The sequence below is a fragment of the Lithobates pipiens genome, unplaced genomic scaffold (assembly GCF_037356315.1).
Source record: "Lithobates pipiens isolate NorthernLeopardFrog02 unplaced genomic scaffold, aLitPip1_a1.2 Scaffold_8, whole genome shotgun sequence".
NCBI lineage: Eukaryota > Metazoa > Chordata > Amphibia > Anura > Ranidae > Lithobates > Lithobates pipiens.
The window spans coordinates 80377887-80398457 of record NW_027507903.1 but is presented as its reverse complement, the minus strand read 5'-3'; the positions used below and the strand labels follow the sequence as shown (position 1 = coordinate 80398457).

General features: G+C 42.3%; 1 protein-coding gene across 1 annotated transcript in view; it reads left to right on the top strand.

Moving 5' to 3' along the window:
- The window catches only part of CCPG1 (cell cycle progression 1), a 66677-nt gene that overhangs the window by 14622 nt on the left and 31484 nt on the right, over window positions 1–20571 (top strand). Inside the window, exons 3-5 of the mRNA XM_077468386.1 lie at window positions 2540–2651; window positions 3201–3280; window positions 15667–15934. Coding sequence (XP_077324512.1) covers window positions 2540–2651; window positions 3201–3280; window positions 15667–15934 — 460 coding nt within the window. The remainder of the gene's footprint in view (window positions 1–2539; window positions 2652–3200; window positions 3281–15666; window positions 15935–20571) is intronic.

Below are 20571 nucleotides of genomic sequence, written 5' to 3'. Positions count from 1 at the left end.
CTGCATCCATCTTCCCCTCAATTTTAACCATCTTCCCTGTCCCTGCTGAAGAAAAGCAGGCCCAAACCATGATGCTGCCACCACCATGTTTGACAGTGGGGATGGTGTGTTGAGGGTGATGAGTTGTGTTGCTTTTACGCCAAACATATCGTTTTGCATTGTGGGCAAAAAGTTTGATTTTGGTTTCATCTGACCAGAGCACCTTCTTCCACATGTTTGGTGTGTCTCCCAGGTGGCTTGTGGCAAACTTTAGACAAAACTTTTTATGGATATCTTTGAGAAATGGCTTTCTTCTTGCCACTCTTCCATAAAGGCCAGATTTGTGCAGTGTACGACTGATTGTTGTCCTATGGACAGACTCTCCCACCTCAGCTGTAGTTCTCTGCAGTTCATCCAGAGTGATCATGGGCCTCTTGGCTGCATCTCTGATCAGTCTTCTCCTTGTCTGAGCTGAAAGTTTAGAGGGACGGCCAGGTCTTGGTAGATTTGTAGTGGTCTGATACCCCTTCCATTTCAAAATGATCGCTTGCACAGTGCTCCTTGGGATGTTTAAAGCTTAGGAAATCTTTTTGTATCCAAATCCGGCTTTAAACTTCTCCACAACAGTATTACGGACCTGCCTGGTGTGTTCCTTGGTCTTCATGATGCTCTCTGCGCTTTCAACAGAAACCTGAGACTATCACAGAGCAGGTGCATTTATACAGAGACTTGATTACACACAGGTGGATTCTATTTATCACCATCAGTCATTTAGGACCACATTGGATCATTCAGAGATCCTCGCTGAACTTCTGGAGTGAGTTTGCTGCACTGAAAGTAAAGGGGCCGAATAATTTTGCACACACCACTTTTCAGTTTTTTATTTGCTAAAAAAGTTTAAAATATCCAATAGATTTCGTTCCACTTCACAATTGTGTCCCACTTGTTGGTGATTCTTCACAAAAAAAATTTTTTTTTTTATATCTTTGTTTTGAAGCCTGAAAAGTTCAAGGGGGCCGAATACTTTCGCGAGGCACTGTGTGTGCGTGTGTGTGTGTGTGTGTGTGTGTGTGTGTGTGTGTGTATATATATATATATATATATATATGTGTGTATGTGTCTCTGTCTCCTTCTATCAAGGTGATGGGGCCAGGTCGCAATTGCAACCCCTGTAGGTACGCCTCTGCTGTACCTCCTAATGGCCAGCAAAGGGATGAAAACTGGCCACGCTAAGCCCTTGTACACACGGAGATTCCGACAACCAAATCCGTCTGAGTAATTCCAGACACACGGTTGGACTAAGTTGTCGGAAAATCCGATTGTTCATAACGTGATGGTGTTATTTCGTTAGGACGGGACTACGTTCAGGCTAGTAGCCAATAGCTTTGGTCTAGGAATTTGATCTGAGCATGCGTGGCACTTTGTCCGTCGGAGTATGTCTGATCGGAGCATTTTGTCTTAAAATTTTACCGGCAAGTTGGAAAAGTTGGTCCGTCGCATATTCCGACGGAAATAGTCCGATGCAGACCACACACAGTCAGAATATCCGACAAGACGGTCCGATGGGAAACATTCCGTCGGAATCTCCGACCGTGTGTACAAGGGCTAAGACAGATCAGCTCCTGTGCTTTGTGTGGTCAGTTTAAAACAAGGAAGAAAGGTGACAGTCGGGATCAACTTGGTGCTTAAGATGGAAAAGATACATGAAGATGATGGAGACTTTGGGGTTAATTTACTAAAATTGGAGAGTGCAACATCTGGTGCAGCTGTGAATGGTAGCCAGTCAGTTTCTAACATTAGCTGGTTCAGTTAGCCCTGGTTCACGATGATGCGATTTGACATGTCAAATTGCATGCCAAATCAGCGGCAATTGCCGGTGGCGCAGGTGCGAATGGCATGCGATATCAGATCGAGCTAGTGTGAACCCAGGCTCAAATCGCACAATACGATGATACTTGAACACAAATGAGCTGCATGGTCAAGTTGGTAGAAAAAAGCCTTTACTGTGCCAATGACACGTAAAACCTGCTTGCAATATACCCAACAACACCTTGACATGCCTCACCAGATCTTTTCGTGGCTTCATCCTTATTTAAAAAAAGAAGCCAATGTGATCATAAATGGCTTCATATGATCACTATCCTTAAAAGTGTGGGGTTTTTTTTTTATTATTATTTATTTTATTTTTTTTGGCATGATCAGTCATATTTTCCATATTGGTGCCAACATTTCACGATTTCTGCTAGGGTATGCAAACTTTTGGGCACAACTGTAATTGTGTTGTGTTATATGGTTTGTGAGTTTTTAGGCTAATAATATACACCTGTTCATACTACATGTGCAAACTTTTTTCTTATTACCAATAAACATATAATACATGACAAAAGATTCCCAGAGAGCAGCGGGTTTTCTAGAAAAGGGCGTATCGTAGCAGTAACCGCCTTTCAGAATCGCTGTGTCACATTGAAAAGTTGTACATAAATCTTTTCTATACAATTTCTTTCTTATAGTATGGATGTTTCCTTCCTTATTAATTTATTTTTATTTTTTTCCTTTTTAGGGTTCAGATATAGAGACACTGCACTCAGAAACTGGAGAAGCTGACCTTCCTTCAGAAAACAGTGTGACATTTGTCGAAGATTTGCAGCCAGATTCCCCACCAGAGGCACCAGGTAAATTAAGAATGTTAAAAAGTGTAAATCGAGTCATTTTAATGTCATTTAAAGCGGAGTTCCGCTTAAAGAATTTTTTATTTTTTTTTATTTTAAAGTCAGCAGGTACAAATACTGCAGCTGCTGACTTTTAATAATAGGACACTTGCCTGTCCCAGGGTCCAGCGATGCGGGGGATCGAAGCCCCGCTCGTCGTCCCCTCTGCTCGGCGGTGCTGGCATTGTAACTGTGGGCGCCGTGCACCGTGACTGGCCGCGCAATCGTCTGGCACCTGCGACGTGTCCCAGATGATTGCCTAGAGGGGCGGGGGGGAGGTGATCTTGCTTCCGGTGCCGAGGTGAGTAAGGAGGCAGATTACGAGGGACCCCCTAGCAACAGGCATTAAGAGGTGAGTAAGTGTTGTTTTTTTTTTTTATTTTTTTTTTTTTTTTCCCCAAATGTTTTTTTATCGTTTTTAATGCAGCAGAAGAATTATAAAATTAATTTTTAGGAGTGGAGCTCCACTTTAAAGTCCATGCACCAATTTGTCTCTTGTTTAATCATTTATAGATGCATGTATCAGTGAGGATTCCTTGTCTGCTGTAGAGAATTTACAATCTACTACAGAAGAACATTTGCTGATTGCTGAGGTAGGCATGTGTTGTAAAGAAATATGGGATGTATATCTCTTCAATACGAGACTGTTCCCAATCCAGTAACGATGCCAGGTGATTTTTATCTACCAGCATATGGTAACTTTCAGTATAGTTACAGCATGTATATGGGATTTATAAAATATAAGGGTTTTTTTTTTTTTTTTTAAGAATTGGGAACACAAGGGTGTTTAACCACTTCAACCCCTGAAGATTTTACCCCCTTTTTGACCAGAGCACTTTTTACAATTTGGCACTGCGTTGCTTTTAACTTACAATTTGCACGGTCATGCAATGCTGTACCCAAATTAAATGTGTGCCTTTTTTTTTTTTTCCCTCCACAAATAGAACTTTCTTTTTTTGATTACCTCTGGTTTTTATTTTTTGCGATATAAACAAAAAGAGCGATAATTTTGAAGGGAAAAAAATCAATTTTTTCGACTTTTTGCTATAATAGCCCCAAAAATGTTTTAAAAAAAAACAAATTTCTTCATCAGTTTAGGCCAATATATATTCTTCTACAAATTTTTGGTAATCAAAAATCGCAATAAGGTTATATTGATTGGTCTGCGCAAAAGTTATAGCGTCTACAAATTATGGGAAAGATTTATGGCTTTTTTTTTTTTTTTTTTTTTTAAAGTGGTACTGTGACATTGCGGCAGATTTGACATTTATATAGCAATCAGAGCTATAAAAATGCACTGATTACTGTGTAAATGTCACTGGTAGGGAAGGGTTTAACTGTGTTCCCTAGTTAGACCCCTTTCACACTGGGGCGTTTTTCAGGTGTTTTTCAGACACTTCAGCGTTAAAAAAAAAAAAAAAAAAAAGTCTGTAAAGCGCTTGAAAGAAGCCTCATCTGCAATCCTAATGTGAAAGCCCAAGTGCTTTAAGAGCCCTTTCACACTGCCAGTGCCCGAAAAAAGCTTGTAAAGTGCCGCTTAAACTAGCGGCGCTTTACCATCGTATTTCGAGCACTTTTAACCCCTGCTAGTGGCCAAATAAAGGGTTAAAAGCGCCCACAAAGCGCTGCTGCCAAAAGCGCTTTGCAGTCGCTTCCCACTGATTTCAATGGGAAGGGGCGCTTTAGGATCGGTGTATGCTCCTAAAGCGCTGCAAAGAAGCTGCTTGAAGGACTTTTTTTGACGCCCTGCCAGCGCAGCGCCTCAGTGTGAAAGCACTTGGGCTTTCACATTGGGATTGCAGTTGCGGCTTCTTTCAGGCACTTTACAGACGCTTTTTTTTTTTTTTTTTTTTTTTTTTAAGCTAAAGCACCTGAAAAATGCCCCAGTGTGAAAGGAGTCTTAGTGTTTCTAACTGTATGGGAATAGGACTGACTGGGGGGAGGAGATATAACATTTGTTCCTACTAAGTACGAACAGTGATATGTCTCCTTTCCCCTGACAGAACAGGGATTTTTGTGTTTACCCTTAAAAATTGCCAATCTGGCTCTCGTGCCCGCGATCGCAGGCAGCTGGCGGCGATCGATCCCCCTGGCGGCTCTTAAAGGGAACAATGTACCCATAGAGGGTTTTGTTCCACAGAGCCATTCTGCCGACGTATATCTGCATGAGCCGGTCGGCAAATGGCTAATATTAGGCTAGGTACACATGTCCGGGGGGGAATTTCCCCTCCATTCTCAATGAGTTTTTCTAGAGCAGCTGTTCAGCTGCAAATTTTAAATACAGTTCAGATACAAATTTTTTGGAGCTGACGGCCACCGCCATCTTTAACAGTAACTGGTTGTTAAGGAGTAGGCCGTGAAGCCAGCGGCCACGTCCTTAGCAGATGACTCATATGCTGTCAGCGGTGTTCACCACTGAATGTAAAGAAAAAAATCGTTGGTGGCAATAAAAAATTGTGGACTGGTACAGATTTTAAGAGGAACTCCAGGCCAAAAAAATAAATAAAAAAGCGTGCGGTCCCTCCCAAAATCATACCAGACCCTTATCGGAGCATGCAGCCTAGCAGGCGGCAATCGCGAAGAATGCCTCCCTGTGATGTCATCAACCCAGCATGCACCTGCCAATGTTGCAAGGGGGTGGGGTCACCTGGTAATGTGGCCCCGCTCCTTAACTACCTCCTTCCCACCGTATATATTAAAATGACAGCGGGTCCCTTATCGTTCTGGGACAAGATCATATAACGTCACCCCAGTGTCCCTGCTCCCTTGCGCTAGGGACACGGCATGACCCCAGTCTCGGCAAAGAGTCGATGACAAAGCTCTTTAGCCATGTGATCGGCTGTGTTCAATCACATTTAAACAAGGAAGTGCTGTTTATCATCACCATCAGTGTGGCACATTAGTGCCTCCTCATCAATGCACATCAGTGAAGGAGAAAAACTTCTTATTTACAAAATTTACTGACAGAAACTGAACTTTATTTATTATTATTATTGATCTTTTTTTTTTTTTTGAAAAAGATAAAAATTACCACCAAAAGAAAGCTCTATTTATGGGGAAAAAAAGTGATTAAAAAAATGTAATTTAAGTACAGCGTTGCATGACCGCACAATTGTCATTCAAAGTGTGGCAGCGCTGAAAACTGAAAATTGTCCTGGCAGGGAGGGGGTCCTGTATTGAAGTGGTAAAGAAATTTCTTGTACATGTTTTATATTGTAATCATAAGCGAACTCAAAACTGTAATGCTACATATAATAACTATGTACAATTGCCAATCTTCAACTTTTTAATAAAGGTTTTGATTGTGAAAAAAAATTATGAAATGGTAGGAACCAGTGATAGCTACGGAGCTATCCTTCTTTTTTTTTTTTTTATTTTTTTTTTTTTTTTTCGGGGGCGTTTATCGTGATTAAGGATGGATCTACATCGGGGGACATTATTTTTTGATTTTTTTTTCAATAAAAGATTTGTCAAAAACTGTCTCTGTGTTCTTATTTCTTTTTGACACTTTTTTTTTTTTTTTTTTTGGTGAATGAGTACTCCATACTCCTTCACATTCCGATAAGCCCTCTGCCTGCAGATCCCCCACAACCACTGGCCAGGGTGGGAAAGAAGCCTTCATCTCCCAAAGCACCCCCCCAATGTGGCCTGGTATAGTTCGGGGGTGTGTTCACTCGCCCCCCTCCCTGGCTCGGATAAGAGCCAAGTATGGCCTTGGTTTTTTTTTTTTTTGTTTTGTTTTTTTTCTCTTTTGAATTTGTTCAAAACTGATGTGCGCTTCAGATGCGTTCCCATAGACAGCAGTGAGCCTGGTATTCGCATCTGAAAAGCACCGCAGTGGTGCTCAGAAAACGCATAGGTCTCTTAATTTTGGAGCAAATTCGCACTTCCACTGCATATATGTGCATCGGCTCCCTAGAAAGCTGGTTTGGTTCACATGTCATGCGAATCGGATGCTGTTCAAAATGCATTCAATTTGCATATATGTGAATGGAGATAGGCTCGCTTGTAAATGCCAGCATGTGGACTCTTTTTGAAGTGATCACAGTATTTCAAGTACAAACATACAGCTCACTCCTCATTCACATGGGCAGCCAAGGGTTGATCCACCTTAGAACTGCCCAAGGGCAAGTCGATATTGCTGGCACAGAGGTCTGTATACATTGCCACCATCACAGAGTGTCAAATTTTATACATCAAAAGCACCCTGTTCAAGTGAATGGGACTGTGTGCCACAACTGCATTAAATGCACATGGTTGTGGCACAGTGCTGTGGTAGAACGCTTTCCAGAGTGATCAGAGTAACATCTGCATTTGTGAATGAGGCCATACATTTCATAGTTGAATATTAAAGTTGAAACCTAGTTTTGTCAGTAACGTTTTTGACATGCATTCAGGGGACACGGCTTAGTTGCCTCTGAGAATTGCTCCAGACACTAACTAAAATCCCCTTGATCCCTGCCACGTAAAACCAGTTCTTCAGCAAGGTTATTATGCAAGCTAGATATTGCCAGCCTTTGTATTATCTTGCATACATAGGGAAGTTACATAGTGTCATGTGATGAGAGGCTGGAGTTCTTTCCAAAAGCATATACAAGGATACACATGTGAGAAAATTACATGGATTATGTGGACTTTCACGCTACTCCATGCACACTAGTAAATTAACCCCAGTCCAAAGCATTTAGGTATGAGCGGTGGGCACAGATGCGCACCATCCAGTCCAGCTTATGGCAGCCTGTCAAATTAGGAAAGCCCGACAGCTGCTTGTGCTGGACAATGCAACTAGTGGTACTTTTGTTTAGGTTAGTATGGGCCCAGGGACGAATGGCCAGAACACAGACTGCTTCCATTACAAGCATTTGTCCCTGAGTGTATACTGCCTTAAATTTTAAAGCTGTGCTCAAGTTCCCCCCAAGGAAAAATTTAAAAGTCAGCAGCTACACATACTGTAGCTGCTGACTTTTTTAACATTAGGACACTTATTACCTGTCCTGGAATACAGCAATGGCCGCACCCCAGCCAATGTGTCCATCGGCTCTCGGGCGCTGCTCACCATAGCCTGTAAGGGAACCAGCAGTGAAGCATTGTGGCTTCCCAGATGATTCTCTACTGCGTATGCGCTGTGCTTTCTGAATGGCCCGGGGAAGGTAGAGGGAGCTGAACTTCGGATGTACCTTGTCGGCGGTGAGGTCCGACTAAAGTGGGGACAGGTACCTGCCAAAAACAGGTATCCACGGTCACAATCTCCTACCGTGCGAATTGGATGCGGTGGAAACCGCGTCTGATTCGCAATAGTGTGAACCCGGCCTTTTGTCTTTAGATCCATTTATAACTATCAGCTAGTAATTTTCAAACTTGAAATGTGAAAGAAAATTCTGGTGCTGGAGGGTTTCTGTAGCTAACACTGACCCCTTTCACACTGAGACGCTTTTACGCAAAAAAATAAATAAAAATAAAAGCTCACAAAAACCTATTTCCATTAAAATCAATGAATGCTTTCACACTGGGGTAGTGCGCTGGCAGGGCGCTGGAAAATAAAGCCCCTCTCTATTGAAGTGAATGGAAAGCTCTTCAAAAGCGCCTGAAAAGCTCTATAAAAGTGCTCAGTGTTTTACTGGTGGTTTAGAAGCCCTCAGAGCCCGTTCACACAGGGCGACTTGGGATCTGACTTTAAGTCGCGCAACATGTTGGTGAATGAGAGCCTCTTGATGTACACTACTGAAGTCGCTCTGACTTCAGAAAAGGTTCCTGTACTACTTCAATCCGACTTCTAGGTGACTTGAAACCATTGATTTCAATGGAAACCGCCTCCAAGTCAGATCCCCGTTCATAGTGAGGCAACATTACAGGAAGCAGAAAGGTATTTACTCAGGTACTCCCCACTAAACAGGCAGCGCCCTCCTTCCTGATAAGCTCTGATTGGCCACTGGAAAAGTCCCCTGTCCTGGAGGTGACTTCAAGTCGCGCTGTGGATCACGCTCAAGTCGTGTCCAAGTCGCTCTGTAAGTCGTGTTGCCCCTGTGTGTGTCTCGGTGTGAAAGGGGCCTACAGTTTATTGAAAGTAGGCAAGATACAGGCATGAGCAGGGATGATCTGCTACCATAAGTTTCAACACCGCACATATCCGAAAACATATCGGTGGATCTAATATTAAGGGCTGGGTGTGGGACTGAAGGAAGCTTTGTGTAATGTGGTGATATAGAAAGCAGTACATTCTTTAGCCAGTCCTCGAAAGAAAGGAAAGGAAAGAAAATCGCTAGATTCTCCCAACCACACAGTCGGTGTTGGTGCAGGAATGCCTCCTGTGGAGCTATTGTGTTCTCGGGGCGGGAATCCCGCCCAGGTGAACACACAGTGATTTTTTTGCTATCTGCTATAGCCACTACCCTGTTTCCCCTAAAATAAGACCTAGCGTGATTGTCGGTGTTGGCTGCAATAAGCCCTACCACCCAAATAAGCCCTACTCTGTTTCCTCAAAAATAAGCCCTACCCTGAAAAGAAGACCTACAAGGACTTTAACTAGGGCTTATTTGGGGGGTAGGGCTTTTATTGCAGCTATCACCGACAATCACACTAGGTCTTATTTTAGGGGAAACAGGGTAGCAATAATTGCATGAAAAATCAAAGAGGCTGGTCGTACCCAAGTTGATCAATTTCAACTTTGGTAAAATCAACCTGCCCATGCATGGTTCGAACCATCTATGGCCAGCTTTAGAAAGTAAAGCTGAGAGTTTACCATTGCTTTACATTTCCACTCACCACCAGTGTTTAACTTCTGGATGGAGTTGTTAACTCATATCTGTCCTACTGAGAAATCTTTGGAAACATCTGTCCCTACCCTCCAGCCACGACGCACATGTTTGCTTCTCTGCTAAGCCTGCCATATGGTCATACTATGTGTTTTTTCTACATTAACTAGGTTAATCACTTCATGACAGCCTTGAAATGACTAAAGATAGCCGAGATGTTGCATAATGCATGCACACAGTGCACTAAGTATTTGCCTTGCAGAAAAATATAACACTTCATTGTGCTGTGTTGGAGAGGTGTGATTGGATAGTTCCCTCCCAGTCCCCTAACTTGGAGAGTGACTCAATGGAAATAGCTGGGTTTATCAACAGTTATAAAAAAATAAGTACATTATCCTAATAAAAAATACTCACAATAAAGAAATCTATTGTTAACTGTAATCGGCAAAAAAAAAAAAATTGTCGGCCTGAATTTACCATTTTTGTGCTGCTTAAGCTCAAACTTTGCATGTTTTATATTTATTCATCCAACTTGGGTTATTTTATGCTCCTATTTATTTTATATAGAACTATCAATTTACGCAGTGTATTACGAAATATAAATTTTCTTTATTTCCTGCTCTAAGTGAGCTTACAATCCTAAGGTTCCTATTATATATATATATATATATATATATATATATATATATATATATATATATATATATATATATATATATATATATATAATACAGTGCATCCAGGAAGTATTTACAACGCTTCACTTTTACAGCCTTATTTCAAAATGGATTAAATTGAATTATTTTCCTCAAAATTCTACAAACGATACCCCATAATGACAACGTGAAAAGTTTGTTTGAAATCTTGCAAAATTGTTAAAAATAAAAAACAAAAAAGTCCCATGTACATAATTATTCACAGCCGTTGTCATGACACACTCAAAATTTGAGGTCAGGTGCATCCTGTTTCCACTGATCATCCTTGAGATATTTTTACAACTTGGAGTCCACCTGTGGTAAAATCAGTTGCTTGGACATGATTTGGAAAGGGACACGCCTGTCTATATAAGTTACTACAGTTAACAGTGTATGTTACAGCACAAAGCAAGCCATGAATTCAATGAGTTGACTGTAGACCTCCGAGACTGGATTGTATCGAGGCACAGATCTGGGGAAGGGTACAGGAAAATATCTGCAATGAGCACAGTGCCCTCCATCATCCGTAAATGGAAAAAGTTTGGAACCACACAGGACTCTTCTTATGCCGCGTACACACGGTCGGAGAATCCGTCGGAATGCGTCTTATCGGACCGTGTCGTCAGATAATCCGACTGTGTGTGGTATGCATCGGACTGATTCCGTCCGAATCTCCGTCCGACCCAATTTTCCAATATGTTGGAAATATTTCCTGACCAACTGGGCCGGTCGGACGTAATCCGATCATGTGTAGAGAATTTTGATCGGACCAAGTGCCACGCATGCTCAGATCAAATTCCTACATCAAAGCTATTGGCTACTAGCCTGAATCTAGTCCCATCGTAACGAAATTACGTCATCACGTTCTGAAAGATCGGATTTTTCGACAACTTAGTCCGACCGTGTGTATGCAACAGTTTCGGACACAATCCGTCAGACTAAATCTGACGGACAAAATCCGATGGATTTGGTTGTGGAAATCTCCGACCGTGTGTACAGGGGCTTAGAGCGGACTGCCTGGCCAAACTGAGGGATCAGGGGAGAAGCGCCTTAGTTAGGGAGGTGATCATGAACCAGATGGTCACTCTGACAGAGCTCTAGCATTTCTCTGTGGAGAAAGGAGAAACTTCTAGGAGAACAACCATCTATGCAGCACTCCACCAATCAGGCCTGTATGGTAGAGTGGCCAGATGGAAGTCCCTCCTCAGTAAAAGGCACATACCTGACAACTCACCTGGAGTTTGCCAGAAGGCACCTGAAAGACTCTCAGGCCAAGATAATTCTCTGGTCTGATGAAACACAGATAGAACTCTTTGGCCTGAATGACAAGCCTCATGTCTGGAGGAAACCAGGCACCACTCCCCACCTGGCCAATGCCATCCCTACAGTGAAGCAGTGATGGCTGCATCATTCTGTGGGGGTGCTTTTCAGTGGCAGGAACTGGGAGACTAATCAGATCAAGGGAAAGATGAATGCAGCAATGTACAGAGACTTCCTTGATGAAAACCTGCTCCAGAGTGATCGGGACCTCACACTGGGGCGAAGGTTCAGCTTCCAACAAGACAACGACCCTAAGCAAGATAACAAAGAAGTGGCTACGGGGCAAATCTGTGAATGTCGTTGAGTGGCCCAACCAGAGCCCAGACTTGAACATCTCTGGAGAGATCTGAAAATGTCAGTGCACCGACGCTCCCCATCTTACCTGATGGGAGCTTGAGAGGTCCTGCAAAGAATAGGAGAAACTGCCCAAAAAATAGGTGTGCCAAGCTTGTAGCATCATACTCAAAAATACTTGAGGCTGTAATTGGTGTTAAAGGTGCTTCAACAAAGTTTTGAGCAAAGGCTGTAAATTCTTATGTACATGTGATTTTTTTATAAATTTGCAAAGATTTCAAACTAACTTCTTTCACTGTGTCATTATGGGGTATTTGTAGAATTTTAAAGAAATAATGAATTTAATCTATTTGGAATAATTGTTATATTACAATATAACAAAATGTGGAAAAAGTGAAGTGCTATGAATACTTTCCGAATGCACTGTATTCTAGATCCAGTTAACATATCAGCATGTCTTTGGAGTGTGGGAGGAAACCAGAGTACCCAGAGGAAATCGCCACAAACATAGAGAGAACATGCAAACTAAATGTAGAAAGTGTCCTGGCTGGGATTCCAGTCGAGGACCCCCCCCCCCCAGTGCTACAAGGGAGAAGTTCTAAACACCAAGGCATTGTGTACTGCTCTTGCATTTTTGTGTGTAAGCCCGCATCTCTTCTCTGTTGCTGTTTATCTGGATGCCACAAAAATGCTATTTGGAACAGCAAACAGTTAAAAATGCTGCTACTCCAAAACATGTTCACAAGTATTATCAGTATACCCAGGTTCACACTGACAGCGGGAATTAAATCTGAACTTGAGCACAATTTCTTTCCTGCATGTCAGTCCCGACTTCTTCTGAGGTGATTTCAGAGACGTCGGTGCGGGTTGTTGCACAGATGTCTATGGAAATTTCACCCCGAAGTCCCCAAAAGTAGTACAGAAACTACTTTTGTGAATCGGTGCGGTGTAGCACCGACTCAGACGGTACAATTTGCCATGCCAAATCGCTCCAACGTGAACCTAAGCTAATGCTGGTATCCATACATTATAACCACAGGCACTACAGTGTTTGTTACACTTCTCTCTATTAACCACTTCCTGACTGACGGTGTCAAAATAATGAAAAAAAAAAACATTTTAAAGCTCCTCCCACGTCCCCTATGCGTGCAAAGATGAACACACACGGCCCTACATGCACACAAATAACGATCATCCCACATATGTGAAGTATCACTGCTAATGTCAGATCATGGACAGTAATTCTAGCACCAGACCTCCTGTGTAACTCTAAAGTGGTAACTTGTAAGGGCTTTTAAAGCGCTGCCTATGGATAGTAAAATTTACATAGTCGTACAGGCATGCGCAGTTTTAAAGTGTGACATGTTTGGTATCTACACTGTTTAACATCATCTTTTAAGTTTACCAAACAATTGGATATTATAAGGTGTGTGTTTTGTTTTTGTTTTTTTGTGCATTACATTTTTGTAAAAATCTGTGTCCCCCCCAAAAAATAGCATTTTGAATAACCGCTGTGCAAATGCAGTGTAAGGCCGCGTACACACGTAGCAGACTATCTGGCGGACTTAGTCTGGCAGACTTTCCGCCGTACTGTCCGCCGGACTTTCCGAACGAGCTACCTGCCCACACACGGCACTTTTGCGGCGGACTAATATGGCGTACTACTTCCGGCGGACTATCCGCCGTACTTTTGAAATGAACGGACTCGCCCACACACGCAGAACAGGTCCAGCGAAGGAGGCGTGGCTGGCCCCGTCACCTGGTATGGACTTAAAGGGGAATCCCTATGCCCAAAAATTAGCGTGGGGTTCCCCCCCCCCAGGTCCATATCAGACCCTTATCCGAGCATGCTACCCAGCTGGCCAGGAAAGGGGGTGGGGACGAGCGAGCGCCCCCCTCCGCCTGAGCCGTACCAGGCCGCGTGACCCTCAACATGGGGGGGGGGTGCCAAAGCACCTTGTACCCATGTTGATGAGGACAAGGGCCTCTTCCCGACAACCCTGGCCGTTGGTTGTCGGGGTCTGCGGGCGGGGGGCTTATCGGAATCCGGGAGCCCCCTTTAATAAGGGGGCCTTCGGATCCTGGCCCCCCACCCTATGTGAATGAGTATGGGGTACAATGTACCCCTACCCATTCACCTGTGAAAAAAAGTAAAAAAAAAAACAACACACAAGGGTTAAAATTGTTTATTGCACAGCTCCGGGGGTCTACTTCCGTCTTCGTGGCAACCAGATGAGGAGTGCAAAGACAAGTGTGTCCTGCTTACAGTCAAGCATGGTGGTGGGAGTGTCACGGTCTTGGGCTTCATGACTGGGGTACTACAGTTAATTGAGGGAACCATGAATGTCAACATGTACTGTGACATACTGAAGCAGAGCATGATCCTCTTCCTTCAGAGACTGGGCTTCAGGGCAGTATTCCAACATAACGACCCCAAACACACCTCCAAGGTGACCATTGCCTTGCTAAAGAAGCTGAGGGTAAAAGTCATGGACTGGCCAAACATGTTTCCAGACCTAAACCCTATTCAGCATTTGTGGGACATCCTCAAATGGAAGGTGGAGGAGCGCAAGCTCTCTAAGGCTGGATTCACACCTATGCAGTTTTAGTGCTTTTTGCGTTTTGCAGATTTGCACTGCAGTCATTTAACATTGTTTCCTATGGAACACGTTCTGTAGAGCAAATCTGCAAAATGCAAAAAGCGCAAAAAATGCATAGGTGTGAATCCAGCCTAACATCCACCAGCTCTCTGATGTCATTGTGGAAGAGTGAAAGAGTACTCCAGTGGCAACCTGAGAAGCTCTGGTGAACTCCATGCCCAAGAGGGTTAAGGCAGTGGTGGAATATAATGGTATATATGTGTAATATAAAATATTGACACTTTGGGCCAAATATGGACATTTTCACTTAGGGTTGTACTCACTTTTGTTGCCAGCAGTTTAGACATTAATGGCTGTGTGTTGAAATATTTTGAGGGCACAACAAATTGACACTGTTAGGCCCATTTCACATGTCCAGATCTGTATTAAGTCATCTGCTTGCTTGGCAGGGATCGCCCTTTTGATCCTCGCTGAGCCGGCAGATGACAAATCGAGGGACAGACCTGTCATATCTCTGCTCTCCTCTATGGGGAATCGGATGATTACGAAGCGCTTGTCCGTTTTTCATCTGATCCGCCAGACGGTTATAAAATAGGGTTTCCATCCATCTGGATTTTGCGGGGCGGATCGGATGTCAGCAGACATGTCACTGCTGACATCCGTCGCTTCATAGAGCTGTATGGAGCGGCCGTTCAGATCTGCTGAAAAAAACTGACAGATGGTACTGAACAGTCCGCACGTCTGAAAGAGCCCTTATACAAGCAGTACACTCACTACTCTACATTGTAGCAAAGTAATTTCTTCAGTGTTGTCACATGAAAAGATAAAAGATATAATATAAATATAACATATTTACAAAAATGTGAGGGGTGTACTCACTTTTGTGAGATAGTGTATATACTATATATAATGTTTTGGGGTTCTGAGTAATTTTCTAGCTAAAAATACAGATTTTTACATGTAAGCAAAAAGTGCCAGAAAAGACTTGGGGGTCAAGTGGTTAACTGGAGAAATGTTGCCCATTTGCATTTTAGGTTTAGACTTTATGCCAGGGGTTGGAAACCTTGGCACACTACCTGTTATGGAACTAAAAGTCTTGTGTGGTGTTGCAGGCCACAAGCATGACTCCCAGAGCCAGAGGAATGGTAGGACTTGTAATTTCACCACAACTGGGGTGCCAAGGTTCCCTACCCCTGCTTTATGTAGTGGACTTCCCCTATAATTTATTGTTCCTGTAAATGTACCCATGTCCTTTTAAAGGATAAACAAATAGCTTATACTTTGTAATGTAATTGTATTTTTCTCTCACTTTTGTAAGGGTCTATCCTCTTCGGATGCAGTATCTGATAACTCGCCTATAAGTGCAGAATGTGGCAATAAGGAAGGTATCCCGGTTGACGATGGTCACTGCGAGGCCGTCAGTGATGACTCGGACATTGTCACTTTGGATCCTCCCAAGACAGATGAAGCTGGGACTCAAGGAGAAGAAGAGGAAGAAGAAATTCCAGAGGATGCCACTGAAATCAATGATCTTAACATGAGCTTTTCCTCAAGTAGTCAGTACACATTCAGCCAGACAGAAACTGGTAAGATTCTGCATTAAAGGTAATTTGTGCTTTTATAGAGTATTATCATAGCTGAACCTTTCACTGTACCAGTACTAGATGGGTAGCCTTGTCCCAATGTTGGTAAATCTACAGTGGATATAAAAAGTTTACACACCCCTGTTAAAATGTCAGGTTTCTGTGATGTAAAAAAAACGAGACAAAGATAAAGCATTTCAGAACTTTTTTTCACCTTTTAATGTGACCTATAAACTGTACAACTCAGTTGAACACCAAACTGAAATCTTTTAGCTGGAGGGAAGTAAAAATAAAATAATATGGCTGCATAAGTGTGCACACCCTTAAACTAATACTTTGTTGAAGCACCTTTTAATTTTATTCCAGCACTCAGTCTTTTTGGGTACGAGTCTATCAGCTTGGCACATCCTTGATTTGGCAGTATTTGCCAACTCTTTGCAAAAACACTCCAAATCTGTCAGATTGTGAGGGCATCTCCTGTGCACAGCCCTCTTCAGATCACCCCACAGATTTTGAATCGGATTCAGGTCTGGACATTTTGGCCATCCCAAAACTTTAATCGTCTTCTGGCGAAGACACTCCTTTGTTAATTTGGATGTATGCTTTGGGCTGTTGTCATGCTGAAAGATGAAGTTCCTCTTCGTGCTCAGCCCTCTAGCAGAAGCCTGAAGGTTTTGTGCCAATATTGACTGGTATTTGGAACTGTTCATAATTCTCTCTACCTTGAGCTGAAAAAAAGCATGATGCTGCCACCACCATGCTTCACTGTGGGTATGGTGTTCTTTTGGTGATGTGCAGTGTTGTTTTTGCACCAAACATATATTTTGTAATTATGGCCAAAAAGTTCAACCTTGGTTTCATCAGACCATAACACATACGTCTTACCACTCTACCCCATAGTCCAGACATATGAAGAATTTGGGAGATTGTTGTCACATGTACCACACAGCCAGTACTTGCCAGATAGTCCTGCAGCTCCTTTAATGTTGCTGTAGGCCTCTTGGCAGCTTCCCTGACCTGTTTTCTACTTTTCTTTTCATCAATTTTGGACGGATGTACAGTTTTCTGTTGTGCCATATTTTTTCCACTTGATGATTACTGTCTTCATTGTGCTATTTGGTATATCTAATGCCTTGGAAATTTATTTTATTCCCTTCTCCTAACTGATACCTTTTAACAATGAGATCTCTCTGATGCTTTGGAAGCTCTCTGCAGACTAAGAAGAATGCGACTAAGAAAATGTCAGGAAAGACCTACTAGAACAGCTGAACTTTTCTTTTGGGGGTTAATCAGAGGCACTTTAAATTAATGTGAGATGTGTACTGACTCCTATTTAACATGTGTTTTGAATGTGATTGCTTAATTCTGAACACAGCTACATCCCCAGTTATAAGAGGGTGTGCACACTTATGCAACCACATTATTATTATTATTATTATTATTTTTTACTTGTACAGTTTATAGGTCACATTAAAGGTGGAAAAAGTTCTGAGATGATTTATTTTTGTTTCATTTGTTTACATCACAGAAACCTGACATTTTAACAGGGGTGTGTAGACTTTTTATATCCACTGAAAATTACCAAATAGAACATCATTCACACTATGGGCAGATTTACTAAAACTGGAAAATCTGATGTAGCTGTGCATGGTAACAAATCGGCTTCTAAGTTCAGCTTGTTCATTTAACCACTTGCGGACTGCCCACCGTACATATTCTGGGCAGGGCGGCCGCTCTGTGCCAGATCACATACCTAGTACATGATCTGACACTTCTGGGTCTGGGGCACGCCGCTGGCGTCGCACTCTTGCTGTGATCACACACAGTGAGAGCCCAGTAGTGGGCACTGCAGACTTGATGTTCGCCGGCATCCGCTGATTATTCAGTACACCGGCAGAATGACTATCTGCCTATGTAAACAGGGCAGATTGCTGTTCTGTGAGGAGGGAAGGCATTGATCCTGTGTTCTTGTAAAACAGGGACATGGATCTTTGCCTTCCCTTAGTAAAAACACCCCCCCCCCCCCCCCCCACAATACACAAGCACTGGCTAGGAACACATTTAACCCTTTGATTGCTCCTGATGTTAACCTCTCCCAATCTACTGTCAGTACAGTGACAGTGTATACGGTCCCCAAAAAGTGTCAGTGTCTGATTTCATCTGCTGCAATATATGCAATATTTATTTTTTTTCCACTTTTATTTATATTGCATATGTTTTATAGCAGAAAGTGAAAAATATTTTATTTTTTCAAAATTGTCGGTTCCTCTTTAAAAAAAAATTTATAGCGCAAAAAATAAATACCGCAGAGGTGATCAAATGCCACCAAAAGAGAGCTTTATTTGTGTGGGGAAAAAAAACATACATTTTATTTGGATACCACATCACATGACCATGCAATTGTCAGTTAAAATAACAAAAAAATGGCCTGGTCATGAGGGGTAAATCTTCCTGAGGACAAGTGTTAACGCTTTGACAAAAAACATGGAATCTGATTGGTTTCTATGCAGAGCTGTGCCAGATTTTACACTCAAGTTTTTTTTAGTAAATCAGCCCCTATGTTATTAAAAACCCAATTGAGGTTTCCCTTCATAGTACATAAACCATCGCAGGGTGCAGCCAAACAATACATGATGAATATCTTACAGTTGATTTATGGTTCTAGAGGAGCTTTTTTTAGGATCTAATCAGCCTGTTTGCAGCTAAATGCTGTGGGGAGAGAGAACCACTAATCTCTGCATGGATGCTGGGGTCACTCTGCAGCAATTGCCCTGTCTGCTAAGCCCGAAATAGAGCTAGGCTGTCATAAAAGGAGCATCCTATTTACCAGGGGATGTGTCAGACTGCTGTAGAGTTACTGCTACTTCCACATACAGAGCAGCTGTCCTCTACAGCTGATTTCTGATTTGCAAATCTTGCAAAAAAAAAAAAAAAAAGATCTTACACTAAAGTAAATAACAAAAGAAACCCAAAGCAGATTCTTTATTCCATAGTAGGATGCATTAGGTAATTTTGTTTCACTCTGCTCATTAACGGTCTAACGTTTTTCCTTCCTTTCTTTTTCTTTCTTCCAAATTATGTTTTGTGTTCTTTACAAATGGTGTCCGGTGGAGCAGTGAGTAAGAGGCCTATTATGTGAGGGCATGGCTTAGTGAACAAAAGCATGTTATTTGCTAAAGAATATTCTAATAGTATGAAACTCATTTAAAATGATGCAAGACTGCTAACACAAAATTGTAACGAGTAAAGTTATCTTTGTAATCGCTGGTGCATGTTACATATAGTTACATAGTAGGTGAGATTGAAAAAAGTCCATGAAGTCCAACCAATGTGTGTGATTATATGACATTGTATATAACTGTATGTTGTGGTTGTTCAGGTGCTTATCTAATAGTTTCTTGAAACTATCGATGCCCTCCGCTGAGACCACCGCCTGTAGAAGGGAATTCCACATCCTTGCCACTCTTACAGTAAAGAACCCTCTACGTAGCTTAAGGTTAAATCTCTTTTCTTCTAATTTTAATGAGTGGCTACAAGTCTTGTTAAACTCACTTTCGTGAAAAAGTTTTATCCCTATTGTGTGCTCACCAGTACGGTATTTGTATATTGAAATCATATCCCCTCTCAAGCGTCTCTTCTCCAGATAGAATAAGTTCAATGCTCGCAACCTTTACTCATAACTAATATCCTCCAGACCCTTTATTAGCTTTGTTGCACTTCTTTGTACTCGCTCCATTTCCAGTACACCCTTCCTGAGGTCTGGTGCCCAGAACTGGACAGCATACTCCAGGCGCGGCCGGACCGGAGTCTTGTAGAGTGGGAGAATTATCATTTTATCTCTGGAGTTGTGTCCCCTTTTTAATGCATGCCAATATTATGTTTGCTTTGTTAGCAGCAGCTTGGCATTGCATGCCATTGCTGAGCCTATCATCTACTAGGACCCCCAGGTCCTTTTCAATCCTAGATTCCCCCAGAGTTTCTCCCCCCAGTGTATAGATTGCATTCATATTTTTGCCACCCAAATTCATTATTTTACATTTTTCTACATTGAACCTCATTTGGATGTAGTTTCCCACCCCATTCATTTGTTCAGATGTTTTTGCAAGGTTTCCACATCCTGCGGAGAAGTTATTGTCCTGCTTAGCTTAGTATTGTCCGCAAATACAGAGATTGAACTGTTTACCCCATCCTCCAAGTCATTTATGAAAAGATTAAATGGGATCGGTCCCAGCACAGAACCCTGGGGGACCCCACTACTCACCCCTGACCATTCCGAGTACTCCCCATTTATCACCACCCTCTGAACTTGCCCTTGTAGCCAGTTTTTAATCCATGTACTCGCCCTATGGTCCATGCTAACGGACCATATTTTTTACAGTAATTGTTTATGGGGAACTGTGTCAAATGCTTTTGCAAAATCCAGATGCACCACATCTACAGGCCTTCCTTTATCTAGATGGCAACTCACTTCCTTATAGAAGGTTAATAAATTGGTTTGGCAAGAACGATTCTTCATGAATACATGCTGATTACTGCTAATGATACCGTTCTCATTAGTAAAATCTTGTGCATATAGTCCCTCATCATCCCCCTCCAAGAGTTTATATACTATTGATGTTAGGCTAACTGGTCTGTAATTT